At 42.5% G+C, this 11,889-nt stretch overlaps 2 protein-coding genes across 2 annotated transcripts in view; one reads left to right on the forward strand and one right to left on the reverse strand.

Annotated features, from left to right (window-relative positions):
* The window catches only part of ABCC3 (ATP binding cassette subfamily C member 3), a gene marked incomplete at its 5' end in the record, with an annotated part of 47,026 nt that extends 43,915 nt beyond the window's left edge, over positions 1-3,111 (forward strand). The window contains 4 exons of the mRNA XM_080356670.1: positions 222-380; positions 758-924; positions 1,900-2,094; positions 2,689-3,111. Coding sequence (XP_080212796.1) covers positions 222-380; positions 758-924; positions 1,900-2,094; positions 2,689-2,797 — 630 coding nt within the window. The 3' untranslated portion in view covers positions 2,798-3,111. The remainder of the gene's footprint in view (positions 1-221; positions 381-757; positions 925-1,899; positions 2,095-2,688) is intronic.
* Positions 3,112-3,797: 686 nt separating this feature from the next.
* Positions 3,798-11,253, reverse strand: ANKRD40 (ankyrin repeat domain 40). The gene is made up of 5 exons (XM_080356379.1): positions 10,987-11,253; positions 9,488-9,636; positions 8,022-8,450; positions 7,002-7,183; positions 3,798-5,973 (listed from the first exon to the last, which is right to left on the reverse strand). The coding sequence occupies exons 1-5, from the start codon at positions 11,163-11,165 to the stop codon at positions 5,833-5,835; spliced, it is 1,080 nt and encodes a 359-aa protein (XP_080212505.1). The 5' UTR covers positions 11,166-11,253; the 3' UTR covers positions 3,798-5,832.
* Between the last annotated feature and the right edge of the window lie 636 nt (positions 11,254-11,889).

Genomic DNA, 11,889 nt, shown 5'->3' on the forward strand with positions numbered 1-11,889 from the left:
TGTATATATTTGCAATATCAGTCAAATTACAGGAACGGCAATATATACATCACGATGTATGACATGGGTTTCTGTGGAACGATAGTGACATTCCTTCTTAGATTCAGATTGTGTGTCAAACCTCTTGGAGGAATCTTGGGGGTTTGTTGGGGGTTTGTTTTGTTGGGTTTTGTTTTGGTTTTAATGATATGCTTTGTTGTTAAACCTGCAATTTGTTGTAGATTGGAATTGTTGGCAGAACTGGAGCAGGGAAATCCTCCATGACGCTCTGTCTCTTTAGGATCCTGGAAGCTGCAAAAGGGGAAATTAAAATTGATGGCGTGAAAATTTCAGAGATCGGTCTCCATGACCTTCGGTCACGGCTGACAATTATTCCTCAGGTACAGTTTCTGGGTATCTCAAAGGAAGGATCTCTAACAGCTTAGCGAACCATAAAAAATGGTTTATCCGCAGAAGAAAATGCTTTGTTACACTCTGGAAATTGTTTCAGAAAAACAAATTATTTTTACTTTAAGTGGTCTTGTTCTGCCACCTTATAGGCTAATGCTGGGTGATAAAACAGGATTTAGGGTAAAACATCTTTACAGCTGGGACTTGGGTTTTAAGTGTGTATAATGTAATGTATTTTCAGAGTGGATAGGATGGGGAGGTGCCTACCTGCAATGCAATGGAGGCTTCAAAGCAATAACTAGTATTTTAATATTTGTACTTAAAACAGCTAAAGCACTTACCTAATGAAAGCTGGTTTTATATGCAGGATCCTGTTCTCTTTTCTGGAACACTGAGGATGAACCTGGATCCATTTAATAAATATTCCGATGAAGAAATATGGAAAGCTCTTGAACTGTCCCATCTGAAGAGGTTTGTCAGCAGTCAGCCGTCCATGTTGGAATATGAATGCTCAGAAGGTGGAGAAAATCTTAGGTAAGGAATGCTCAGATTAGAAGCATACACTGAGTTTTCATTCAGCCCTAACAGTGGGTAACGCTTGAGCAGAGGTTCACACAGTGGTCTGTTCTGGCTAAAATGATTTAGCCTCCTGTTCCTGTTTCAAGAAGACCACTAAGGCTCAAACATTTGCCAGCTCTTCTGCCTCTGCCACGAATGACCTGATTCTTCTTTGCTGCTAGGAAGGATTTATCCCAACCCAAAATCCTGTCTGATTGGTAAAGAGTCTCAGGATGACAATGTGTGAGGAATAGGCAGCTCCTTAAACATGGTTTGGTAGGGAGGGCAATGCCATTGTAACATCTATTAAGCGTTGTGCTGAATGAGAGTCCTCTGCCTGAGCTGACGCTTTAGCAACGTTCATTTTCCGTTATTATTTGAAAGACATGAATGAGATGATCAAATGCCATGCTGCAGTATGTTGCATTGGCTTCTGAGACTGTGGTGTGGACAGATCACATATGTGATAAATACTCAGTTCCTTCCTCACCCCGCAAAGGCAGAGGCCGTGTGTGGAGCGCTTTTGTGGCAGGAGAGGTGCTGTGGGCTGCCCAGATATTATTTTAATTTTCCTTTTTCCCATTTTCTTTTCCCTATTTCCTTTCTTTAAGTCTGCATGTGCTCAGTGTTGTTACACCTGTGTGTGTTTCTGAACCCTCCAGCAGAAGCCATGTAATCATTAGTTCCCCGGCTCTTGTCGCAGTGATGGAAAGAGAGCGTTTGGTGGATCTGTCAGTACTGGATCCGGCCATAAACAAACACTCTCTACAACCAGCTGAGCAACGCTGCAACATGGATTTATTAGCTCTGGGGCTGACAGGCTGGGCTGTTTGCTAAATACTGCTTTTTTTTTGCTGGTTAACTATACCTGATGAGTCATCTGCTCCAGCACAAGTGGTTCTGAGCAGTGGGGGCTCCTTGGTGACAGCCCTGTCCTGTCTTTGTTGGCAGCGTTGGCCAAAGACAACTCGTCTGTCTGGCGAGAGCGCTGCTTCGCAAGACGAGAATCCTGATCCTCGACGAAGCGACAGCAGCAATCGATCTCGAGACGGATGATCTTATCCAGATGACAATTAGGACGCAGTTTGAAGACTGCACGGTGCTGACAATAGCGCACAGGCTGAACACAATTATGGATTACACGAGGTAAGAATCTCTTAATGGTGCGTGGTTTGGTCTGGTTTGTCTCTAGGTAGTCACACTGATGCTCCTGTCAGGTTGTGTGTAAGCAATGATGTTTAAGCCATATAATGGCAGAATGTCCAGACCTGGCTTTGCTTCTGTTGGCATAAGAAGCAAGTTCTGTATTCGCTAACCAGAGCCCTGCAAGAGATCCAACCCGATTGCATCAACAGCACTGTCAGCAAGCTTAGGGATCCTTTTTTAACTAGCAGCTGCTGCAACTGTTTCACTAACATCATGTCATATTAATGACTTTAAAATATATTACTATACTTAGTGAGCTTTTACCTTGTTGGCTTTCTGCAATGTATTTTCAATTCCAGAACTATGACACTTGCCTGCCCTCCCTTATCACCCCTGGGAAACAGTGAGTGTCCTGCACCTTTAAAAATCAAACAGCAGCTCGGGGAGAATGTTTCTCATTTGTTGTATTTCAACATGTTGAAAACAAAAGCGAGGAAAAGACAGAGCAGTTTGCTTTGTGATAAAAAGGGCTGTCAGGTTTCCTGCAAGGTGTTCTCAGATGAATCTCCCCCCTCCATCTTTTGTTTTGCACAGGGTGCTTGTTCTGGACAATGGAACCATCGCTGAATTCGATACACCTGCAAGCCTTATAGCATCCAGGGGGATTTTCTACAATATGGCCAAAGATGCTGGACTAGCATGAAAAAAAGAGCCCTCAGGGGGTTGATTTTGGTTTTTTATTTTATTTTTTTTACATTAGTGACTTGCCACAAAAGTGACTTGTGAATGTACTGTAATTTACAAAACAGTTTTTGTAGTAGACTAAACTTGTGATATGTGAACAAAGTATTTCACTATGACAAGGACCAGAAAGTGAATTTTATATTTTTAAATATTTTCTATACACATAAAGTATTTTATTATATGCTTTTTTTTTTCCCAAAGAATGCCAAGCATTTTGCCAAGAAAATGTATGTATCACAAAGCAATATGTACTGTATTTGGGTTTAGAATTAGTAAATTATATTAATGGTACAAAACATAACTGGTTTGTGTTTTCTGCATAAGGACTCATTGGTTTTGAAGTGGAAATACAGGCCCAGTTAAGCTGAAAAATAGAGAAATGATGTGGTTGTGGTCCCAACCTGTTCCTTTCAGCATTTCCCCCAGGACAGGGTGTTGAACGCTGAGGCCTCAGGGCTGTGAGCGACCCCAGGACCTGGGTATCCCTGCCCAGGGCAACTTCAGCGTTATAAAACTCCTCTTCAGCCTAAGAATTGCAAGTAACCTGTATTTAAAACTAAACCTACAGATGGCTTAATATAAATCATTAACTACACAATTTCTACTAATTTGGGAGGCTCCACATAAGCCTGCAGGGACATGATTGGCACAGAAGTGTTATAATTTCACTCTATCTGTCTTACGGATGAAGTCACTATGAGTAAGTCTTCATTTAAGCTGAGCAGATGTGTATATAATTTATCTCATTCAACACTTAATCACCTGAGATAATATGTGATTTGTATTGCAGAAATAAATATCTCCCTTATCATTGATAAAAAGCTGCCTCAGATAAAGGGAGTACTGTGTCTAAACACTATTTGCTGCTAGAATCTGATAAGACATCTTTCGCTTCATTTGTTCACTTCTTCCACCAAGCAAGAAAAACGTCCCTATATTTTTCCATAAGTAAAGTTCAGAAAAACTTTGAGAAGACAAAAATAATCATTTATTAATTATTACAAATGACACTTCTTAAATAGAAACAAGAACCTGCAGCCAAGCATTCGTTCAACATTAAGATTTCATACAGCGGAGCACAAAGTAATGAATTATTTGTCATACGCAGTAATGTAATGATTATCCATCAATCAGACTTAGGAGTGTTAACAGTATTTTCTGAGTATAAACTGTGTTAAGGTATAAAAATATTCCTCTGAATGCATAGACAGCGATCGGCATCTGTGCAAGATAATCGGTGTAACAAGGAAGACGTCAACCCAAGAGCTGAGCTTTTTGTCCACTAGGTCTGACTGGTTAAGCCTGGTACGTCCCTGGATTTAGGTGGCGTTTGTGCCAGGGAACACAATGGCCAAAGTGCAACACGAGGAACAAGAGTTTTATTACTGCGTTACACAGAAGTTAATACACCACCAGCGATTCGGTATAAAAATAGCTATTGCCAGTGACTCGGACCGCGTTTGACCTCCAGCACTTTGCAGAAAAGGATATTTTGTTGTGACTAAATGCTCTACTACAGCCTTAGGAGACCGAGCTTTGGGCTAGTTGAGTGGCACGCAGGAAATTCGGGTGTTTGCGTGGACAAAACGAGGCGGATGGGGAGAGGGCTCCCTCTCGTGTGCTGTAACAGTTTGAGTGGCTCCCTGCTCAGCACGCTGCTCATATAAATCCATTTACAGATTTGCATGCAAGGTACTGCTAACTCGGGCTGTCAGTTCTTAGACAGCAAGACAGTCCAATCCTTTGGGTGCTGTAGTTTCCAAAGAAACCGGGGAGAAGGGAGTGAGAAGACAGAAAAAGTGGGAAATTCACTCTGGTTCAGCACATTCTGTTTTCCTGTTGTATCTGGTACTGAAGTTTGTTCATCTAATTCATGCTACATGCTTCTACAGTTTCCCAGAATAGAATTCTCCCTTTGTCTTACTCCGAGTAAATACTAAAATCCTTAAAAATTAGATAAAATCCAGCTCTTTAAATACTTATCAATTTATTGATTTCAGAATTTCATAGCAAAGTAGTCTAATTCTGAATTTTAAGTCACAGGAAAAGTGTGTTTTTTCAGTCAGCAACACAGGTAAACACAAGGCATTGGACAAAAAAAGGAAATACATTGCATAGGAACATCAAGATTTAATATCAGCCCAGATAAACCCGGGCATTTCACTAGTTAATTTTTTACACAGGCAACTTTAAAGTTTCAAGATGCAATTTTTCTCAGGAATGTCGAGAGAAAAGGACACTAAAATTACCATTTTTGTGCTTTTAAAAGGGGAAATTAAAGCAGCGTTGGCAAAATGTGTTTTCAATACAGTAACAAAAATAGTATTTTCAATTGCACATGTCAATATATTGACAGACAACAATAAAAGGGATTTTGGTTGAGAGCATATTTATGATTTGGATAATTACTGTCACTTTTTGTTTTCACCTGAGAAATAGGGAAAAGGGTAAACAGGGATTAAGAAATCACAGGTAATAAGTCACTTGTTAGTATTTAAACTAGAGATGGTTTTGTGCTTCTTCCAGAGATTTAAACCCTTCTGGTTGTTTTCCTTCTAAATAAAATATGATTTAAAATATGTGATCTAAAAAGTGAACGTTAATGGTAATGGACTCAGTACAAATATTAAATGGGTTTCACGGCAGGTTCTTTAGCTTGGGTACCTCTGCTATTTTATAGCAAACAAATTATTAGAACAGTTTAAGGTAAGCCTTTCCCTGAGAGCTCTTAACTCTACAGTATTTCAAGATTTTTCTAAGGAAAAGTGTTGCATTAACAGTTTCACCAATACTTGCTTTGCATTAAGCTACTTTCATATCAGATTAATTACTCTTAGATTAACTAGAGGCTGTAACTGTGCGTAACATCTTCAGTTTATTTCCAGGTTAACAAAATAGATCTTTTTTTTCACATTGTTAGCCCTTACAGATACTGTATTTCAAATGTAATTTTAAAATGAGAGACGCAAATCTTTTGTTTTATTCTTTAAGCAATTAATATGTCAGTTCGGATGCCTTCTTGTTATAACCACTCCGTTCAGAAAGCGTTGGGACTCTGAAAAGTGAGTGTTTGTCGCTTACTGTTAGAACAAGCTCCAGTTCTTGGAAATCCTGTAGCCTTGCAACATCTTTGTCCTTTAAATAAATACAATAATTTGTTAGGCAATAAACCACCTGTTCAGTTTTGTAAGTAAAAAAAATAGGCTCAGACTAATCTTAATCTTAATCTAACTGTCTTAATCTAGAAATGTGACCAGTAAACTGGAAAGCGGACATCCTGTTGCATCTTATGTTTATTCTGGGATCCTATTCACCTACTCACTTCGGTCTATTTTTAGAAGGAATGCAGTACTGACAGTGAGGAATTACACTTGTAAAGATCTACTGCATGCCACTCCCAGCTCCTTTTTTTTCCCCTTTGGTAATTCTTAGAAAGTCATGAACTTAATTCCTGCCTTTGCCCAAGTGGGTCCTGCCTGCAGCTGCCTTGGGGTCTGCGGAGAACACAGCCAGACACCCTTGCTGCTTGAGCAACAACGAGTAAGTCGTCTTATAGTCAGTGAAGATGCACGACAGGGAAGTCTGTTAATCAGATCAGCTCCACGACTGACGCCATCAGTGCTCAAGAGGGATTTGAGACCCAAAGAAAGGTCAGCGGTGCACTGGCACAACAGGTCAGCGGGTCTGTTTGCTGCACAGGTTGAGTGTCACTGAAGCGAAAAGCTTGTTAACACTCAGAGACCTGCGCTCAGAATAATTCTGAGACATCCGTCTGGTTTTTTGAAAGGACTCCATCCAGCCCTTGCTGCACTGGGACACTCGGCTGAGAAGAGCTGTGACAGGTCCAGGGGTGCGGTGCTGCACTCCATTGAGGAGTGGAGTAGAGCAATCAGATATTAATTGGGCCCAACACCAAATGTTTATGAAGGGAAATAATCAATAAACTTGAGAACCCTTTTACTAAAAAAAACCCCAAACAACTATTAAAACTGAGGGGGTTTTTGTTTGTTTTGTGTTGATGTTGTGGTTTTGCTTTAGTTTAGGGTTGGTTTGTTTTTTTCAACATGAGCCTATGCAGATGACCAACAAATTATTCCTTTTTAATGGTAACCTAAAAATCTTTTCTATAAGTCACTGCACCTCCCAAATTTTAGAGTTCTTACCTTTCTTAACATTGTATTTGGTAATTTTCTGATCTTCTGTACGTGTTCAGGGTTAACACCCAGCTCACGGCAACTCACTCGGAGCAGCTCCTTATAGGTCAGTTCTTGTCTGTCCAGTTCAATTTCAATGAAGTCATTTTCTCTAAGATTAGGGTTTTGTATTCTAACTTTAAGCACCAGTTCTATGAGAAATAAAAAGGTATATTAATCGGCAGATGTATAAAGGAATTGGAAAATATATCTTTATACTAACTTGCAAATACTTCTATGTTCTACTGACTTTGTATCAGTACAAGAACATCTGGATTTGTATGACCACAATTTTCATTAGATTGACTTTCATCAACCTATATGAAAAAATCATCACAAATCTAATCAGTGTGTGTATACACATGTATGAACCTTTGTGTGAATACTCATCTTACTAGGTTTAAGCTAACTTAAAAGCAGAAGATTATACTGATCCTTAATTTCCTCAGCAATCCAAGATTGCTTTTACTGTTTTCTAATTCTTCTGGGCATCAGGCACTACAATTCAAATGGATTCTTTTAACTTCTCGTTGCCAATTCATGGCATCAGAACAGCTTTTATGTCAAGAACGAAACTCTGAACTGAAATGGAAACTCTGGGTTTCCGTCTTTGGGCAGGCAACATTTACCCGCAGAAACGGCAGCTCCTGTAGCCGCTCACCTCAGACACCGGGCTGCAGACTGAGCCGTGTGAGGGTCTCTCGAGCTCACTAGCTGCTGACTCACGTTCTTTACTTCAAGGTTGGAGTATGCTATTTAGAGAACTGGATTACCCTGGTGTCTGTATGCTTTTACAGCATTTGAGACAAACAGCAAATGTTTTCATCAATGTTCTAATAACAGTTCCGGCAGAAATGGGATATTTACCTCTTCAATTCCCTTCAGATGTTCCCTGAATGCTTAAGGATGGGAAAGTGAAAATCTGCAGCATTTTCACTGCCCAAGGTGACAGAAGTTCTAAGACAAAGTGAGAAGAGACTTTACTGTTACCTTGCATATTAAGTGGAAAAGCTCCTGTGAAGAAAACCGGCTGAAACGCTGGCACAGGCCTCGGGCAGGAGCCGTTCTCCTGCTGTGGTGCAGCCGGATTTGATCCAACGGGCGACGGGGGATTTCGGCACAAGGACACGGCGCCCTGGTAGAGCGGAGCTCTCTGCATGGCAGGTTTGGAGCACGTTGCTGCATCCGGAGCAGCGTGTCCATGCTGTACTGGTGCAACTGGGCAGGTCTCCGCATCAGGCAGGGAAGAAGAGTCGGTATCTCGTGATTCGAAGTGTGAGATACTCCCATTGAGAGACGGATCCGGAATGCTGTTGCTCATGGTGTTATAAATATAAGGGAAAGGTGGGTTAGCCAGGTAATTAGGGATGATTGGCAGATCTGAATCATTCCTTAAGGCTGGGAGTTCATCATCTTCCACTGTAAAACAAACAAAACAACATTCTCCGAGACTGATGAAAATACTAAGTATTGCTATTGCACTGTGGAGTTTCTTTTTTTCTTTACTTTTAAGGCGAGGGAGTGGAGTGTTGAAAGCATCACAGGATAAAAGATGAATCAAAAGCACTATGCTGTTTTTCTACAGTAAAAAGAACTGTGCTTAGGTGTTGCAATACAGTAAATACAAAAGCAGAGTCTGATTCCAGTAATTCTGGGGGTGCTCTTTCCTTCTAAACACTGCAATAGTTTTGTTTTAATCCATAGCCAGCACGTTGTAACACGGTCTCTGGTGGTATAATGGTATCGTCTTCATAATGTATAAGGCAATAAAAAACAAAGGGTAATATGTTGTTCGATATTAAAGCCAGGGATAAAGGGAGAAGAACATGCTGTACTGGGAGAGCTGAAACGTTACCAATTCAACAGCTGGAAGACAATAATGAAAACAAACACAGACAAGGGAATACAAAGGGAGGGATGAGGTTGTTAATCGACCACATTTCAAATTACTTATCACCTCTAGCAGCAAAGCTTACTCCGCTCCAACAGTTACAAAACACGATAAAAATGCTCTACCAGTGTCCTCTAATGAGCTGTTTCTCTGGGCTGCTAATTTTCCATTTATTCAACGCAGTGTCTAAGCTCCACAGAACACTGGGAAAATGAGGTGATGCTCATATAAGGGCTTCACATAAATTTGAATTTCTCCTGTTGCTCTTTTGAAAACAGGAAACTGCACCTATCTGTCGCTGGTTTAACCACAGCATGTTTCAAAATACAGTTTTTCTAATTTATCAGTGTTTAGAAAAAAGTTTGGCTAGCTGGATGTGCCATTTGTTGGTAGCCCTCTTCCCTTAAACTTCCATTTCTTACCAAGTAAACACTCTGGAAATCGAGTCACAGTTATTGCTAAAACCCAAACACAGTCTCACGCAGAATAAAGATCAGCGTGTACGTGCTTTAAACACCTTTTTACTAAGTCTTTGGGAATCGTATCGCACAGCCAACACATTTACCTCCCAAAATCTTCCTTATCTCTCTCCTGGACGTTAACTGGGCCGCCCGTTCCCCTTTCGCGGTGAGGATGTCCTTGTCAGCGCCGGCCTGCAGCAGGTAAGCCACCACCGCAGCGTGGTTGCGCTTGCATGCCCAGTGCAAACAAGTCCTGCGCATGGAAAACGGTAACACTGTTTGAAATCCTAAATTACGGCAGATTAACTCTTGCTGCCTATGAGAAGAACAAGACCTAAAGCACGTCTAGCACAAAGACGACTTTAATTGCAACCTTCCTTGGAAGTTTACGCTGGTTTTGGAGCCTGCAGTGACACCTGCTGATGTAGTTTTCCCTTGCTCTAATGCTCTGGATACCAAAGAACCACAATATTATTTTTGAAGTTCAAGATTTTTTCAATTTGTCACTTATTAGGCTATTAACATTTCCAGAAAATAAAAGCCAGAAGGCTCGTGTATGCAATTTTAAACTCTGAAAGAATAATGTGTACTTAAAATACTTCTGTGTGTATCTATACATGGACACTTCCCTAGGATGCTATTTTTACTTTTTAATTAATGCTGTCAGCACAATGACTTGCACTTTTCGCAAAGTAAATTATGTTTAAAATCCTGTAAGCATGGTTTGTAAGCACAGTTCTTTGCCCACTTGTGCAAGTGTCTATTAAAGAAAAGTCACAGTTCCAGTGTTGTCGGGTGGTATCTGAATGAGGTGTCAAAACCAAGGCGTTAACCTCTAACACTGAAACAACCTGCGAGTTCCCTGCTGGAAAAAGAATTTTCAAACCTGATTTAGGAGGTAATAAAAAGTATTTCTGGTTAGACCTGAACACAAGTTGGTGAGTTGAGGTTTGTGTTTTGACTGCCTGAGTTGTCTTAGGCTGCTAGCATGCCCTTCCAAAAGATACAGATAGATAGATAGGTAGATAGGTAGATAGGTAGATAGGTAGATAGGTAGATAGATAGATAGATAGATAGATAGATAGAACAATATAGAGTAACAACATAGTGACCTGGAGCAGCAGCAGAGACCAGAGGATTCAAGCAGGAGGTGGGTGCCAGCGGTTACCGGTGGTTACCGGCTGCATCACAGATGTCTACAGAGGGAGAGCACTGGAACAGGCTGCCCAGGGGGGTTGTGGAGTCTCCTTCTGTGCAGACATTCCAACCCGCCTGGACACCTTCCTGTGTAACCTCATCTGGGTGTTCCTGCTCCATGGGGGGATTGCACTGGGTGAGCTTTCCAGGTCCCTTCCAACCCCTGACACTCTGGGATTCTGTGAGGCATCGGGCAGTGGACCGACCTTTTCATTTCGTTCTAAATTCAAACTAATTCGCATTTCATGCGAAAGGGCGAACTCACGGCAGCGTTAGCGCTGGGAAACCTGAGGAGCGATCGCTGTCCCAGCGAGGGGGAGCGTTCCCGGGGGCAGCCCCGCGGGGACAGAGCCCGACCGGGGTAGGGAGCGTTCCCGGGGAGGGGACACCGCCGGAGGAGCCTTACCAGCCGTTGACTTCGTTCTGGGAGTTGGGGCTGACCCCCAGCTCCACCAGCCGCCGAACCTCCTCCGCGTCCCCCAGCGCCGCCGCCTCCCTCAGCCGCTCCTGCCGCTCCCGCTCAGCGCACGGAGCCGCCATCTCGCCGCGGCCCCCGGCGGCCTCCAGGCCGGGCCGATCTCTCATCTCCTGGGCACCCACCGGCCCCGAGGAACGAGCGGCGGAGGCAGCGTGGAGTTGGCGGCACAGCAGTGTCACCCCCGCAGGGGCCCGGGCTGGGGGACTCTATTAGCGGTGACACCCCCGGCCGTGGCATCGGGTTCCGGCTCCGAGCCGGGCCCGGGAGCCGCGGCCCCGGTGACTTACCGGGCACTCCCGAAGGCACCGGGAAACCATCTGATATAATTGCATAACGCACAGCGTCTCCTGCCCCGATATTTATCCTTGCAGGCTCTGGAATTGTGCATCCCGTCTGGGAAATGCTCATCATGTTTGAGAATTCTCAGTGGAATTAAAAAAAACGACCCCAAACCAATAATAACAAAATCAACATCTGCCTGCAAATCAACTGGAAAGATGACAGGTAATCCCTGTGATCTGCATTGCTTGCTTAGAAAAGCTGGTTTTGTCATTGTAGATTCATCCTAAGCCAAAGTACGGGAAAGAGAAGAGCTGGTAAAAATTTCACAACTATAAAAAGTCAAAATAATAATTCCAAACTCCAGGCAGCCATTTCTACTCCAGTCTGCTCTGTGCAGCCGTGCTGCCACACACGAACTGCGCCGTAGTTCCGTTCCAGTTTACTTGTTTGCTTTCCTGAGACACTTCGAGCAATATAACAAACCCAAAACACAGACCAGTTCTGCCCCCGTTTTCTAAAGCAAACACCCACATCCCATCCCACTCCTGA

This window comes from Nesoenas mayeri (assembly GCF_963082525.1).
Source record: "Nesoenas mayeri genome assembly, chromosome: 19".
Lineage (NCBI taxonomy): Eukaryota > Metazoa > Chordata > Aves > Columbiformes > Columbidae > Nesoenas > Nesoenas mayeri.